Source organism: Theropithecus gelada, chromosome 12, assembly GCF_003255815.1.
Source record: "Theropithecus gelada isolate Dixy chromosome 12, Tgel_1.0, whole genome shotgun sequence".
NCBI lineage: Eukaryota > Metazoa > Chordata > Mammalia > Primates > Cercopithecidae > Theropithecus > Theropithecus gelada.
Genome location: NC_037680.1, coordinates 85,003,911 through 85,019,812, shown reverse-complemented (window position 1 = coordinate 85,019,812; position 15,902 = coordinate 85,003,911). Strand labels below are relative to the sequence as shown.

General features: G+C 42.6%; 1 protein-coding gene across 1 annotated transcript; it reads left to right on the top strand.

Annotated features, from left to right (window-relative positions):
* The first annotated feature begins 13,056 nt into the window (after nucleotides 1-13,056).
* Nucleotides 13,057-15,222, top strand: LOC112636539 (translationally-controlled tumor protein-like). The gene is made up of 3 exons (XM_025405276.1): nucleotides 13,057-13,436; nucleotides 13,696-13,790; nucleotides 15,182-15,222. The coding sequence occupies exons 1-3, from the start codon at nucleotides 13,057-13,059 to the stop codon at nucleotides 15,220-15,222; spliced, it is 516 nt and encodes a 171-aa protein (XP_025261061.1).
* Nucleotides 15,223-15,902: the final 680 nt, after the last annotated feature.

Sequence of the window (15,902 nt, the reverse complement as noted above, 5' to 3'; positions counted from 1 at the left end):
TGCCTCCTGGGTTCACGCCAGTCTCTTGCCTCAGCCTCCCAAGTAGTTGGGACTACAGGCGCCGCCACCACGCCCGGCTAGTTTTTTGTATTTTTTTAGGAGAGATGGGGTTTCACCGTGTTAGCCAGGATGGTCTCGATCTCCTGACCTCGTGATCCGCCCGTCTCGGCCTCCCAAAGTGCTGGGATTACAGGCTTAAAAATCAATTTTCACATAAGATAACCGGTGTCAGGTCACTCAGGTGGTAGAAAAAAAAACATTGCTTCTAGTTAACATCAAGAAAGAGGCAATAAATATTTTCATCTCATGTAAGATTTTTAAGATTTTTCAGTAAAAGATTTTATAACCTATACTGTAGTTTGTAAAAGGAATAGAGATCTACATAAATTAGAATAGAAGACACATAATCATTGTTTCTCTGGTGGCTTTTTGCTGATAAATTCAACTAGTCTTTACCTCAATATAATGACATGCCAATGACTCATTTTAATATTAATACCTGTAAGTTTTTTTAATAGGATAGATTGGGATTATAAGGAAAAGGAATGTAAATTCTTTTTACGTGCCTTCATACTATCTCATTTAATTCTCACCAGAGTCTTAAGAAGTTGACTGTATACCACTGATACTTTTTATGAGAAAGCAAAAAATTAGAGATGTTATCAATAATTAAACATGGAACTGATATTTTCTTCCAAAAGGCCACAGGTCTTTCACTCTTTGGAAAATAGATTTTTTTTTTTCTCTTTTGAGATGGAGTCTTGTTCTGTTGCCCAGGCTAGAGTGCAACGGCATGATCTTGGCTCACTGCAGCCTCCGCCTCCCAGGTCCAAGTGATTCACCTGCCTCAGCCACCCAAGTAGCTGGGATTACAGGCGCCGGTCACCAAGCCCGGCTAATTTTTGTATTTTTAATAGAGATGGGGTTTCACCATGTTGGCCACGCTGGTCTTGAACTCCTGACATTCCGCCTCAGCCTCCCAAAGTGCTGGGATTACAGGCGTGAGCCACCGCACCCAGCCATAAACATATTTAAAGCCCTTTGATGTCCAACATACTGGTTAAATGTAGTATTCTTCAGATTGTTAGATATTTGGCTTCTTACAAAATTCAAATTGTTTTAACATTTTAAACTTTACATCCAAAAAAAAATTGTCAAATAAAATGTGTTTTGCACTCTCCTCCTCTCATCTAAACTTACTACTCAGCTGAGCACAGTGGTTCACGCTTGTAATCCCAGCACTTTAGGAAGCTTGAGGTCAGGAGTTTGAGACCAGCCTGGCCAACATGGTGAAACCCCGTCTCTACTAAAAATACAAAAATCAGCCAGGCATGGTGGCTGTAGTTATTCAGGAGGCAGAGGCAAGAGAATCACTTGAACCTGGGAGGCAGAGGTTGTAGTGAGCAAAGACTGCACCACCGCACTCCAGCCTGGGCAACAGAATGAGACTCTATCTCAAAAAATAATAATAATTTTAAAAAATAAACTTATTACTCTTTTTTCAGATTTTTGACTGGTAACCTCTTCATAACTGTTAGAGCATCCATTTCCTCTTTCATTAACAAGATTTTAATAAATTTTAAAAGTGTTTTGGGCCAGACATGGTGGCTCATACCTGTAATCCCAGCACTTTGGGAGGCTGAGGCGGCCGGATCACTTGAGGTCAAGACCAGCCTAGCCAACATGACGAAACCCTGTCTCTACTAAAAATACAAAAACTAGCCAGGCATGGTGGCAGTCACCTGTAGTCCCAGCTACTCAGGAGGCTGAGGCAGGAGAATCGTTTGAACCCAGGAGGCGGAGGCTGCAGTAAACTGAGATTGCACCACTGCACTCCAGCCTGGGCAACAGAGTGAGATTCCATCTCCAAAAAAAAAAAAAAAAAAAGGGTTTTGTTTCTACTGCTTTGACCAAAGTTGCAAAATACATCAGTGGCCATTTTGAACTGGAACTTGGGAGTCACATTTCAGGTTTGGGTAGATGAAAGCATCACATACAACAAAATGATGGCATTGGACTGGATGATTTTAAATAGTTCCTCCAGCACTCACAAGCATCCTCAGAGTTGATCCAGTGAGTGAAAATCAACATTTGGCCTAATGTCTATCAGGATCAGCATTTGGCCAAGAACCCAGTTAATGTTCTAAAATAATTAGCAAATGAACAGATGCTGACCAATACATTCAGAGGCTGATGGTTTATTATGTAACAACCAGAGGATCAGAATTGTTGACCTGGGAAATGATTACTCTTTAGCACAACATAGAAGGCAGCAGGGACAGGGAAAATATGAGTTCCAGACTTCAAAACTCTAAATTGTAGGTACTGTTTCTTAAGAAGAATTTCTAACTGAAAATATTTAAAATTTAATCTTAGCAGTCAGAATCACAGCTCCCCTGTGTTCCTGCTTGATACATAAAATCCTTCTACAACACTAACAAGTGACCTATCATCTACTTAAATATTATATAATAATTATTTCCTCCAAATTAAGAGTCTTGGCTCTTCTTATTAAGAAGGAAATTAGAAACTAATATAAAGAATGATAATGAAGACTTTGGATATTTATATCAATACTGATAAAAGTTTTTGCACTCACCTCTCTAATATTAGAGATTTTCACAACCCCTATTTTTAATATTAGGGAGAATGTAGCTTCCAAACTGTGAATTCCTCTGGAACAAGAAACTCAACTCTGAATTTGGATGATATCTCAGACTCTGCAGGAGGGGAATTTTGCAGACACTGTAGCATTGTTTATGAAACTGGCCCAATTGTCCCATAAAACTAATATTTATGGTTTCTTCTGAATAAACAGAGAAATTGGCCTTCCTACTCTTAAAACTTGAAAAAGTTACATTTGTCTTATCTGAGTTCCTTTCTCAGGAAATAAACCATCAGGCCTCTCAGATAGCATCAAGGAATTGGAATTTACGAGATCATTGCATCTGGACAAGGAAACATCAGACCCCTCACCCATCATCATTGTTAAGGCAATTCCCTGCTTCCTGTTGACCGACTCCTCTCCCTTACCCCTCCCTAATTCCTGTTTCCCTGAATGTAATTACATTTCTTCCCTACTTTATAAACCCTTAATTTTAGTCAGGTAGATGGATTTGAGACTGATCTCAAATCAGTGGGTGAGACAGATTGGGTTCAACTCTGAATACAGCATGTGCAAGTGGGAATTTACAGCCAAGGAGCAGGGTGGGGTCAATGGATGGAAAATTACCAAGAGGAAACATCAGGGGTGAGAGGGATTCTGGCTAAAGCAACCAACAGGATTCTTGCTGAAGAGAGACCAGAATGATCAGACATCACCCAGGAGATGGTGGAGGGTGAGGAACATGATCACACATTGAGGATGATCAGATATCAATAATGGGGGGGTCCTTGCTAAAGTGACTTGTCAGGGTCCTTTGCTAAAACTGGATTTTACAAGAAAATACACAGATGGAGCTAGCAGAAGATTCAGAAGCCTGACTAAAGTTTGGCCAAGCAAAACTGTATCTTGGTCAAGTAATACAGCATCCTTCTCTGTATATGATAATAAGGGAAGAGGGGGAAGGATGCAGAATGTTGGTTTGTCCTCACGTTGGTGAAATTAGCTTTGCTTATTTAGTGAAGGTGGTAGCTGCCTTGTGAATGTACTGTTCTCTCCCTTGTAAATGTAAGCAACATGTAGGAAGATGGTATGCACACTGATCATCATCAAGCTTCACCCATTGTTTCAGCGTCCATTGATGATTTTATAACTCCATCATACCTTCTATAATTATTACACACATTAGCATAAAAAGAGTATATATTTATATTACCATAAAGAACAGCTTTCTCTTCCCTCCATTCCTCTATATTGGTATTATTGGTATGGACTCACAGATTCTTTTTACTTTTTTATTTTTTAGACAGGGTCTCACCCTGTCACTGATGCTTACATGCAATGGCATGCTCACAGCTCACCACAGCCTCAACCTCCCAGGCTCAAGTGATCTTCCCACTTCAGCGTCCCTTAGCAGCTGGTGAGAGGTGACAACGTGCTAGCAGCCCTCTGCTTGCTCTCAATGCTTCCTCGGCCTCGGCAGGCTTGAGGAGCCCTTCCTCCTCAGCCTCGGCGCTTGAGGAGCCCTTCAGCCCACCACTGCACTGTGGGAGCCCCTCTCTGGGCTGGCCAAGGCCAGAGCCAGCTCCCTCTGCTTGCGGGGAGGTGTGGAGAGAGAGGCACTGGTGGCAACCGGGGCTGCGAGTGGCACTCAGGGGCCAGCGCGAGTTCCGGGTGGGCGTGGGCTCGTCGGGTCGCACTGGGAGAGGCCAGTGAGGGGCTTAGCAGCCAGGCCAGCAGCTGTGGAGGGTGTGCCAGGTCCCCCAGCACTGCCGGCCCACCAGCGCCACTCTCAAATTCTCACCCGGCCTCAGCCATCTCCCTGCAGGCTAGGGCTCCGGATCTGCAGCCTGCCATGCCCGAGCCCTGCTCCCGCTGTGGGCTCCCCGGTGGGCTGAGCCTCCCCTATGGGCGCGACCCCCTGCTCCACAGTGCCCAGTCCCATCTACCGCCCAAGTGCTGAGGAGTGCAGGCGCGCAGCACGGGACTGGCAGGCAGCACGGGACTGGTGGGCAGCTCTGCCCGGCCCTGGCACGGGACCCACTAGGCAAAGCCAGCTGGGCTCCTGAGACTGGTGGGGACTTGGAGAACTTTTGTGTCTAGCAGGAGGATTGTATATGCACCAATCAGCACTCTGTGTCTAGCTCAGGGTTTGTGAATGCACCAATCAGCAGTTTGTATCTAGCTAATCTAGTGGGGACTTGGAGAACCTTTATGTCTAGCTAAAGGATTGTAAATACACCAATCAGCACTCTGTGTCTAGCTCAGGGTTTGTGAGTGCACCAATCACTGCTCTGTGTCTGGCTAATCTAGTGGGGACTTGGAGAACCTTTATGTCTAGCTAAAGGATTGTAAATACACCAAGCAGCACTCTGTGTCTAGCTCAAGGTTTGTAAACACACAAAGCAGTGCTCTGTGTCTAGTTAATCTGGTGAGGACTTGGAGAACTTTCATATCTAGCTGGAGGATTGTAAATGCGCCAATCAGCACTCTGTGTCTGACTCAGGGATTGTAAACACACCAATCAACACCCTGTCAAAACGGACCAATCAGCTCTCTGTAAAATGGACCAGTCAGCTCTCTGTAAAATGGACCAATCAGCAGGATGTGGTTGGGGCCAGATAAGGGAATAAACGCAGGCTGCCCCAACCACCTGCGGCAACCCACTCTGGTCTTCTTCCACCATGTGGAAGTTTTGTTCTTTTGCCCTTTATGATAAGTCTTGCTACTGTTCACTCTTTGGATCCATGCTGCCTTCATGAGCTGTAACACTCACCATGAAGGTCTGCAGCTTCACTCCTGAAGCCAGCGAGACTACGAACCCACAGGGAGGAATGAACAACTCCAGATGCACCACGCTTAAGAGCTGTAATGCTCACCGCGACAGTCCACAGCTTCTTTCTTGAAGTCAGCCAGACCAAGAACTCACCAATTCCGTACATGCTGGGACAACAAGCATGCACCACCACACCCCAGCTAATTTTTGTTTTTTGTTGAGATGGGGTTTTGCCACATTGCCCATGCTGGTCTCAAACTCCTGGATTCAAGGGATCCCCCTGCCTCAGCCTCTCAAAGTGCTGGGATTCAGGCGTGAGCCACCGCATCCAGCCTGGACTCACAGATTCTTATTTTATTCAATGGACTGTAATTTACCATCATCTTCATGTATTTTGATGCTTAGATTGTCTCAAATTTGGCCAGCGGGAATCCTATCAAGCTGAGTTGTGTCAGGATTGTAACATATTCTGCAGTTAATTTGGGTATACTGTCCTGTATATTAAGCCACCTAGTAGTATGATTCGCTTTTCTTAAGTGAGGCTTCCTCTGAGAAGAGCTTTCACATGCCATCCTTCTTTTCTACCAACAGAATATATGGGTCCATGCTTTCCTTTCCAGATCTAACCACACAATGTCTCAGCAGAAAGTATTGTTGAAAGACTGCCTGTTTCAAAATGGATCCCCAGAGACTGGAGCCTTACTTAAAAGACAAGTCTGGGGTAAAAGCAAAGGAAGGTACTAGGGTCCTAGGATTGTCACCAGTTACTGACCTTTTGGAGAGATGGGGAGATCAACTTTCAAATTCTATTATTGAGAGACTAAATTATGGAGTCCACACGATGGACATTTAGGTAATAATGGGAATACGGACAGAGTATGACTGGGTAGGCACCTGAAGAACTTCTAGGGCAGCTGACTGTGTTCCATTCGTTGATATGGGTAATGATTACAAGAGTACCTTGTAATGGTTTACTATGTTATACATTTGTGTGATTTACTGCATCCTTTTTTTAATAATAAAAAGTTTTTAAAAGTGTATTAGGAAACCTGTTCTTAATCCCTTGGACTAATTGCTTAGGACCACATTCTTCTGGAACAAATTCAAAAACTTTCTCTGCAGTGTCGGCTTACCCTCCTGACAAAGCCTTTTGGTTTGCCTTTGATAGATGACACAATTTCAAATCATCTTTAACCTTTCCAAATAAAAACTAGGAAGCGCCTCTCCAGGAAGGTGCCCTGCCCTGGAATTTTAATTGGACTGTATACTAAGTATTATGAGTAAAGACATTTAAGGGTCTTTCGTGGGCTTTTGGACTTACATTCCTTTACCTGAATGACTTCCTGACACTTTCTTGTCTGGAGTATTTGGTTTTAAAGCTTTCATTTGGTTTCTATATGAGAATTATCCTTTTCCTAGTTGGTCTTGCTTTGTTTTATTTGGAAAATAATGCTTTGCACATTATTTATATGTTCAGAGACTAAACTTCAAGACATTCTAACCGAATCATGTTTTCCTATGTTCAAGTCACTACATTTTTACCAAATTCAAAATTTTATCCTCCTTTTTTTTTTTTTCCACTTCAGAAGCATTTCAGTCATTTCCTACAGGGTTTAACTCTGAATTTTTTGAGTAAACTCCAAAATGTTTAAAATATATGATTAAAAACTAACTTGCTGGGCACAGTGGCTCATGCCTATAATCCCAGCACTTCGGGAGGCCAAGGTGGGTGAATCACAAGATCAGGAGTTTGAGACCAGCCTGGCCAATATGGTGAAACCCCATCTCTACTGAAAATACAAAAATTAGCCGGGAGTGGTCGTGGGCACCTGTAGTCCCAGCTACAGAAGAATCAGAGTCCCAGCTACAGAAGCTGAGGCAGAAGAATCGCTTGAACCCGGGAGGCAGAGGTTGCAGTGAGTCGAGATTGTGCCACTGCACTCCGGCCTGGGCGACAGAGTGAGACTCCATCTCAAAACAAACAAACAAACAAACAAAAAACTAACAACTTAACTTTGACCCTGAAATATTATTCTAATATTCTAGAGCTATTCTTACCTATTTAAAATGTTCCAAATTTCCTGGCTGTAGTTACTCCCTTTGTTAGAATTACTCAGCAAGTTTACCTTTCTTTTGATCATGTTTCTATTTTTATTGTTTGAAATACCCTGCTTGTTGGTGACTTATTTTTTCCTGCAAATTAATTACCATGCTCTTGTACTATTCCATGAAGACTTACAACTTGGAGCTCAGCCAATGTTTTGAATCTGGCCTTTCCATCTGCATCTACTTCCTTACATAAGGGGTTTTTCCTTTCTTTGATTTTTGAACCTAATTCATCCAACAAGTAGATTGGAGCATGTCCGCTAATCCCGACACTATCTCGGTAAATCAGTGTCCCATAGGACCCACAACCTCTAGGTAAGGGTACTTTTATCGGTCAGGCTACTGCAATTGTACCATTGCTGAGCGTCAGATAGCTTGGGTTTTGAATCATTGGTTTTGTTACAGTGTTTTAGTAAGATTCTTTACTATTATAATGGGAATGCTTTTCAGAACTTATTTGGAGTTAACTTGGGTCTCATTTTCTATGAACACATTCTTCAAATATCCTAAAGCTATGGCAAGATAAGCAACATCTTGATCTGTACAATGAGTGCTTTAATTCTTGCACTTTTCCACAGTTGTGATTACCTCATGTAGTTCAGCGGTATGACTGCCACATCACTCACATATGCCATCTCCTCTGTCAATTACTGGAAAAGTACCAGGCCTGATGTGTCTGCCTTATAAACTCCCTCTGAGCACTGTGGAGAATTGTAGGCACATGGCTTCTCTGGAATGACAGTATATTAGCTTCCACATTATTCATTCAGTAGTCAGAGATTTCACAGATAATCTCCAAAATAAAATGAAGGAAATGCATTTTAAAGATCACTCTTTTTGAGTCTAGATGAATGAATCAAGGAACCACCGTCAAAAATACAGAAGTTCCAAGAAGATTGCTGGTTCTAAGCAATGAGCTCAGTTATGAACCCAATGAGTGTGAAATAGGCAGAACCCCCAACTGAAGGATTTCAAGCAGTATTTGAAGATGAAGGATTGAAGCCAGGACCAAAGATATAGACAGCAGTTGAAGTCTTGAAAATAGACACTCTCTGACAAGAATAGCAAAACAAGAACAATAGGTGGTCAATGATTCGCTACACTTAAGAAATAAGAAGAATCAGTGAAGGACACAGAAGGAACAACCTGAAAGACAACCGGGGAGATCAGTGTCAAACGAAGCCAGAGAAAAAGCCAATTTATGTAGGAAGGTGTAAACATCCAGCTCAAATATTAGAAGAGGGTTGAAGATGAAGGCAAACTGAAAAATTATCACTGGTGACTCTGGAGAATCATAAAAAGCATCTGAAGATTTTTAAATAAATGAGGTTTATCACATTCCCATCTTCTGAACTGATTTTTTTTTTTTTTTTTGAGACAGAGTTGTGCTCTTGTCACCCGAACTGGAGTGCAGTGGCATGATCTCGGCTCACTGCAACCTCCACCTACTGAGCTCAAGCAATTCTCTTGCCTCAGCCTCCTGTATAGCTGGGATTACAGGCACACACCATCACACCCAGCTAATTTTTGTATTTTTATTAGAGACGGGGTTTCACCATGTTGGTCAGGCTGGTCTTAGAACTCCTGACCTTGTGATCTGCCCGCCTCAGCCTCCCAAGGTGTTGGGATTACAGGTGTGAGCCACCACGTTCAGCCAGCTTTTTTCTTTAAGGTGGGGTCTCACTCTGTCACCCAGGCTGGAGTGCAGAGGCGCAATCTCGGCTCACTGCAACCTCCGCCTCTTGGGTTAAAACAACCCTCCTGCCTCAGCTTTCCGAGTAGCTGGGATTACAAGCATGTGCCACCACACCCGGCTAATGTTTATATTTTAGAGATGGGGTTTCACCATGTTGGTGAACAGGCTGGTCTCGAGCTCCTGACCTCAAATGATCTGCCTGCCTTGGCCACCCAAAGGGCTGGGATTGCAAGCATGAGCCACCGCACCCGGTCTTCTCAACTGATTTTCTTTGCCATTTGATCAGGAATCACTTTGAACAAAGGTAGTAAAATAATCAACTGCAAGGTAACAAAATAGAGGGTATCACATAAACAATTCAATAAGCTTCTAAGAGAAATTCAGCTCCTACTGAAATTCCAAACCTATGCATTTATTCAACAAATATTCTTTGAGGGTGCACTGTGTGCCAGGGACTGGCCTAGCCAATGGGCACACACAGTGGGCACAGCGTAGTAAATTAGACCTGAAACTTAATACTATACCATTTGCATACCACCAAAAAGAGAGGGAAACTTATGCATCGTTCTACATTGGCATTTGGGGACCATGTACACAAATTATACAGGCAACTTTTTGAAAACAAATGTAAAACTATTTATTATTTCAATAATTATGTGAATTGCTCATGGAAGATTCAGTTTTGTTGTTTATTCAGATACAAAGTGGGTAAGCAAAGGTATGTGCAGTGGCGCATGCCTAGAGTTCCGCTACTCTGGAGGCTGAGGTGGAAGTATCACTTGAACCCAGGAATGTGAGTCCAACCTGGGCAACATAGTGGGATGCCCTTTCCAAAAAAACCAAAAGCAAACAAAACACTTCAAAAGTAGGCACTTTTGAAGTTTTAGTCGCAATGGACAATATCTTAAACATTGTTTGCTTAATCTAATCTATATAAACTTTATGAAAACATCAATTCCTTAAACACTTTTCTTAATCTGTTCTGTACAAACCTTATGGAAAATAAATTAGTTAATAATAAATTATTAACTAATAAATTGTAATAATAAATTAGTTAATTTATTGTTAACTAATAAATTAGCTAATAATTTATTGTTAATAAATTATAATAAATTAGTTAATAATTTATTGTTAACTAATAAATTATAATAAATTAGTTAATAATTTATTATTAACTAAATTAGTGGGGATTGAGTAGACAAGGAAAGCAATACCAAAGGAAAAAAAAAGACAGCTTGGCCAACATGATGAAACCATCTCTATTACAAATACAAAAATTAGCCAGGTGGTGGTGGTTCACACCTGTAATGCCAGCTACTTGGGAGACTGAGACGGGAGACTCGCTTAAGCCTGGGAGGCGGAGGTTGCAGTGAGCTGAGATTGCATCACTACACTCCAGCCTGGGTGACAGAGTGAGACCCTGTCTCAAAAAAAAAAAAAAGAAAAGAAAAGAAAAGAAAAAGAAAAAATAAGAATGAATTCCTGCAGAGCCCTGAGATTGTAAGACAGTGACAAACCTTAGGCCTATATCACAGTGTGTAGGGAGACCCCCTGAAACTATTGCTATGGAATAAAAGATGAAATGCTCCTGATTATTGTAAATACAAAATTGCATGCAGGATTGTGTAAAGACAATGCCAGGTTGGACTGCCAGAATGAGCCAACAGCGCGTGATGTGCTTCCCCGTCCAGAGAGCCTATGAATGGACGTGCAGTCAGGGAGGTTTCACATCACCAAGATTCCTATCCCAGAAAAGCAGATGTTCATAGCTCTGGAAATGGAATGCGACCCTCGTGGAGAGCCTATAAATGGACGCACGGGGGGTGTCTGTCCATATGGATAAGATAGGGCTATAAACGCCCTCATCTTACCATGGCTCTTCTAGGCCTCTTTAGAGTTAAGGCATACTCCCTTCTGAGAATTTCTGGTCTAACCAGTTGTCTTGCTTCACATCCTGTTACCATGGATTGTTTGTAACCAGCTCTTGCTGCAACTGTTACTGGTGATTAATATTTTGCTAATCATAGGTAATGGAAAGACGGTGTTTCTGTTTTAAGGCTCTGTTAGAAATTACTGATGCGCATACTATATTGTAAATTCTCACTTCTGTACACTCTACTTCTGCATACAGATGTTATGTTAAAGGATTACTTCATCCCCATGTGACCATCTCACCTCATAATCAAATGACCCTAAATCCCTCACTAACCTACCCCTGCCCTCACTAAACTTAATAATAAATGTTGGTATATCCAGTGCATTGTTGGCACCGCGGGACCAGAAGGCAGTGACCCCCCTGGACCCAGCTTTCACTATCTTGTGTGTGTCTGTTATTTCTTGACCTGCCAATCCGCCTGGGAACAAAGAGAGAGCCCCGTTGCATTTTGGGCTGCTGGCCAGATCCCGCAATAACAGTGTGTAGGATTTGTAAGTGGAATTATCCCATGTAAACTAGAGTTATGGAAAAGCAGTGTACAGACTAAGTTCTATGCAAAATTAATGACCTTAGCATTTATGCTGACAGTCTGTAGCATTAGAAAGTAAATTGTGGCCGGGCATGGTGGCTCACGCCTGTAATTCCAGCACTTTGGAAGGCCGAGGCAGGTGGATCATGAGGTCAGGAGATCAAGACCATACTGGCTTACACGGTGAAACCCTGTCTCTACTAAAAATACAAAAAATTAGCCAGGCGTGGTGGTGGGCACCTAGAGTCCCAGCTACTCAGGAGGCTGAGGCAGGAGAATGGCATGAACCCAGGAGGTGAAGCTTGCAGTGAGCCAAGATCACACCACTGCACTCCAGCCTGGGTGACAGAGCAAGACTCCATCTCAAAAAAAAAAAAAAAAAAAAAGAAAGTTAATTGCTTTCTGGACACATGGTATTTGGTAAATAAGCTCAACGTTATACTAGGTTCGAGATGCAAGGATGCAAATAGACTGCATTTCAAAAGTTTGGATAATTCAGTTTGGCACTAGAACACAATTTATGGGGGAAGCAATGTAGCAAGTCTTCAGTATTTAACTAGAATAACAGTTGAGAGAATTTACATGTATGTATGTGGTCCTTTATATAGGTATTTTCATTTCATTCTTACCATCATCTACCACTGCATTTTACACAGGAGGAAACTAAGGCCCAGAGAATAAAAGTGACTTGCTCAGGGTCGGCCAGTAAGTAGCAGAACAGAGGTCAAACTATCATTTTCTCAGTGCATCTAGACAAAATGTTTCTCAAAATATGAACCAAGGGTCACCTATATGAGACTCACCAGTGATAGGTAAAACACATAATGGAGAATTAATTTGGAAACACCAAATTGAATATTCATTGAATATTCAAATGCAGATTCTTGATCTCCATCTACTGAATCAGACTCTGAAGTCAGGGCTCCAGGAATTTCCAGTTTTACGAGCTCTCCAGGTGATTTTTATGAATGCCAAAGTTTGAGAACCATGAAAGGAGGTTAGGTGAAAGCTGCCATATGTAATAAATTTACATAAAGTTTTGATTGGTTTACGTCAGCCATTTTAAAAACAGGATGATGATAATTAATTGTGAGTAATCTCTAATGGGTACAATTTAAGACAGTATATAAGGTGTATTATTTACCGCTTACCCCTTGCTGGCTTCAGCATTTTTTGCAGGAAACTTTCTCTGAGTTCCACTATTCCAAGCTATTGTTCCAAATTGCCTTTCTTCTACTCCTGAACCCACAAACTCTCTCAGATGGGTAAACTGGGTTTTCTGTCACTGTTATTCCTTTCAGAGCTCCTATTAGGGCTCTTCCACCAGCTCCCCTGTCCCCCAGCGCTGCACTGCTCAAGCTCAGGGCTCCTGCTAAGGTAGCCCCTGTTGTCTCGCCCTTCAGTCACAATTATGATTATTCACCAGGACCTCATCAGCCACGATGAGATGTTCTGCAACATTTACAAGATCCAGGAGATGGCTGAAGGGCTGTGCCTGAAGGTGGAGGAGAAGATGGTCACTAGGACAGAGGGTAGCATTGATGACTCTCTCATTGGTGGAAACGCCTCCGCTGAAGGCCCAAAGGGCAAACGTACAGACAGCACTGTAATCACTGGTGTTAAGATTGTCAAGAACCATCCTTTGAAAGAAAGAAGCTTTACAAAGGAAGCATACAATAAGTACATCCAAGATTACATGCAATCAATCAAAGGCAAACTTGAAGAACAGAGACCAGAAAGAGTAAAACCTGTTACGACAGAGGCTGCAGAACAAATCAAGCACACCCTTGCTAGGAGGCCGAGACGGGTGGATCACGAGGTCAGGAGATCGAGACCATCCTGGCTGACACGGTGAAACCCCGTCTGTACTAAAAAATACAAAAAACTAGCCGGACAAGGTGGCGGGCGCCTGTAGTCTCAGCTACTCGGGAGACTGAGGCAGGAGAATGGCGTGAACCCGGGAGGCGGAGCTTGCAATGAGCTGAGATCCGGCCACTGCACTCCAGCCTGGGCGACAGAGTGAGACTCCGTCTCAAAAACAAATAAAATTAAATTTAAAAATACCAGTTTTTATTAGTGAAAACATGAATCCAGATGGCATGGTTGCTCTATTGGACTACCATGAGACTGGTGTTATTACAGTAGGCAGCTAGTTAGGCATAAGCAGGGAATAAGAGGTCTCCACCCACCCCCACCAGGAATGTCAGGCGACCATCAGGTGATGGTCAGGTGGTTGTTAACTGTCTCTCTAAAATAATAATTGGTCATGGCCAGGTGTGGTGGCTCATGGCTGTAATTCCAGCACTTTGGGAGGCCAAGGCGGGAAGATCACCTGAGGTCAGGAGTTCTTCCCACCTGGGAAGAACTTCCCACCTGGTCAACAAGGTGAAACCCCATCTCTACTAAAAATACAAAAAAATTAGCCAGGTGTGGTGGCGTTCACCTGTAATCCCAGCTACTCCGAAGGCTGAGGTAAGAGAATCACTTGAAGGAGGCAGAGGTTGCAGTGAGCCTAGATTGCTCCAGTGCACTCCAGCCTGGGTGACAGAGCGGGACCCCATCTCAATTATTATTATTATTATTATTATTATTGGTTGCATCCAGCTCCAGGGAATGGCAGTCTCCTAGTAGATAGAAAAACACCCGAAACTGGTGATAAGGAGCTTCCCAATAAGATCTCAGGAACTGAGTGAGTGGGCTCAAGCTTGCACACTAAGAGGCAAAATGGCAGAGTTTACCTGGTATATAACCACCTAGGAACATTTGGCTGGTAAGGGAAGAATACCTCAAGTGAGTATGCATACAACTCCAGTAAACACACTACACATATTCCCCTCTCAGGCGCCAGCAGGCCACTGTGCATGTGGACAGCCCACCCCCAGGGAGGAATCTGGGGAGAAGGGATGCAAGACCCTGGAAGCATGCCAACATATAAAACCCCAAGTCAAAGGTCAAACAGTGCAGCTGATCTCTCAAGTTGCCCGCTTAGCCCTCTTCCAAGTGTACTTTACTTCCTTTCATTCCTGCTCTAAAGCTTTTTAAGAAACTTTCACTCCTGCTCTGACTCTTGCCTCTGCCTCCTTGATGGAATTCTTTCTTCTGAGAAGGCTAGAATTGAGGTTGCTGCAAACACGTTTGGATTTGCCACTGGTAACAGTGTGACCCCATATATAATTTTCTTTCTTTTTTTTTTTTTAATACTTTTCAAAACCTTTTGACTCAATTGTTATTTTGTTTTATTCTACTTATGTATTTTTTTTGAGACAGGGTCTTCCTCTACCACCCAGGCTGGAGGACAGTGGCACAATCTCAGCTCACTGCAACCTCCACCATCTGGAGTCAAGTGATCCTCTTGCCTCAGCCTCCCAAGTAGCTGGGACTACAGGCACATGCCACCAAGCCCGACTAATTTTTGTATTTTCTGTGGAGATGAGGTTTTGCTGTGTTGCCCAGACTGGTCTTGAACTCCTGAGCTCAAGCGATCTGTCTGCCTTGGCCTGTCTGCTGGGATTATAGGTGTGAGCCACCGTGCCCAGTGATTCTCTTTAAGGATGGTTTAGAAATGGAAAAATGTTAACAAATTTGGCAATTACTTTGGATCTCTCACTTGTCATCATAACTGGCTTCTACTTGTCATCCACATAACACCAGGACTTCGAACAAATGGGATTGATATCATCTTGAGCTCTTCATTTATTTTGACCATAATTTATCTGGAGTGTAGACATTGTCTTTAAGAAAAATATGTCAGGTAGGTTGTCTAAAAATTAAATGCATTTAAACTCATTTGACAGAATGCCTTTTAGTTTAAAACGTATTTAAACTAAGCCCATCTTGTAGTGTTCCTGGAGAAGCTAAGCCTGACTGTAAGCCGCTACTAGAAAGAATAAGACTGTCATCAGATAACTTCCACAGTGGAAACTACTTCTGAGACTGGAATATAAAAAGCAAGAATCAGGCTGGGCCTAGTGGCTCCTGCCTGTAATCCTGGCACTTTGGCAGACTGAGGCAGGAGGATTGCTTCAGCTCAGGAGTTTGAGATCAACCTGGGCAACATAGTGAGACCCCATCTCTGAAAACAGATATATATATATATATAATTTTAAAACCCCAAGAATCAAAAGTGTTAACTCTGAATTGCAGTAAAGGGAAAGACCATGCTCATAGCAATGCCAGCATCTGAAGTGGAGCCTTTTACATTTCATCACTTACAATGGAAGTAGTTAATTCTGAAAGAGACTATCAAGAGAGTAAAAA

What these genes read in the sequence shown, in the direction of transcription:
- LOC112636539 (XM_025405276.1), top strand. Translation starts at nt 13,057, where the DNA reads ATGATTATTCACCAGGACCTCATCAGCCACGATGAGATGTTCTGCAAC. An exon ending in CAAATCAAGCACACCCTTGC is followed by an intron (nt 13,437 to 13,695) that starts TAGGAGGCCGAG and finishes ACAAATAAAATT; the next exon opens with AAATTTAAAAATACCAGTTT. An exon ending in GACTGGTGTTATTACAGTAG is followed by an intron (nt 13,791 to 15,181) that starts GCAGCTAGTTAG and finishes CACCGTGCCCAG; the next exon opens with TGATTCTCTTTAAGGATGGT.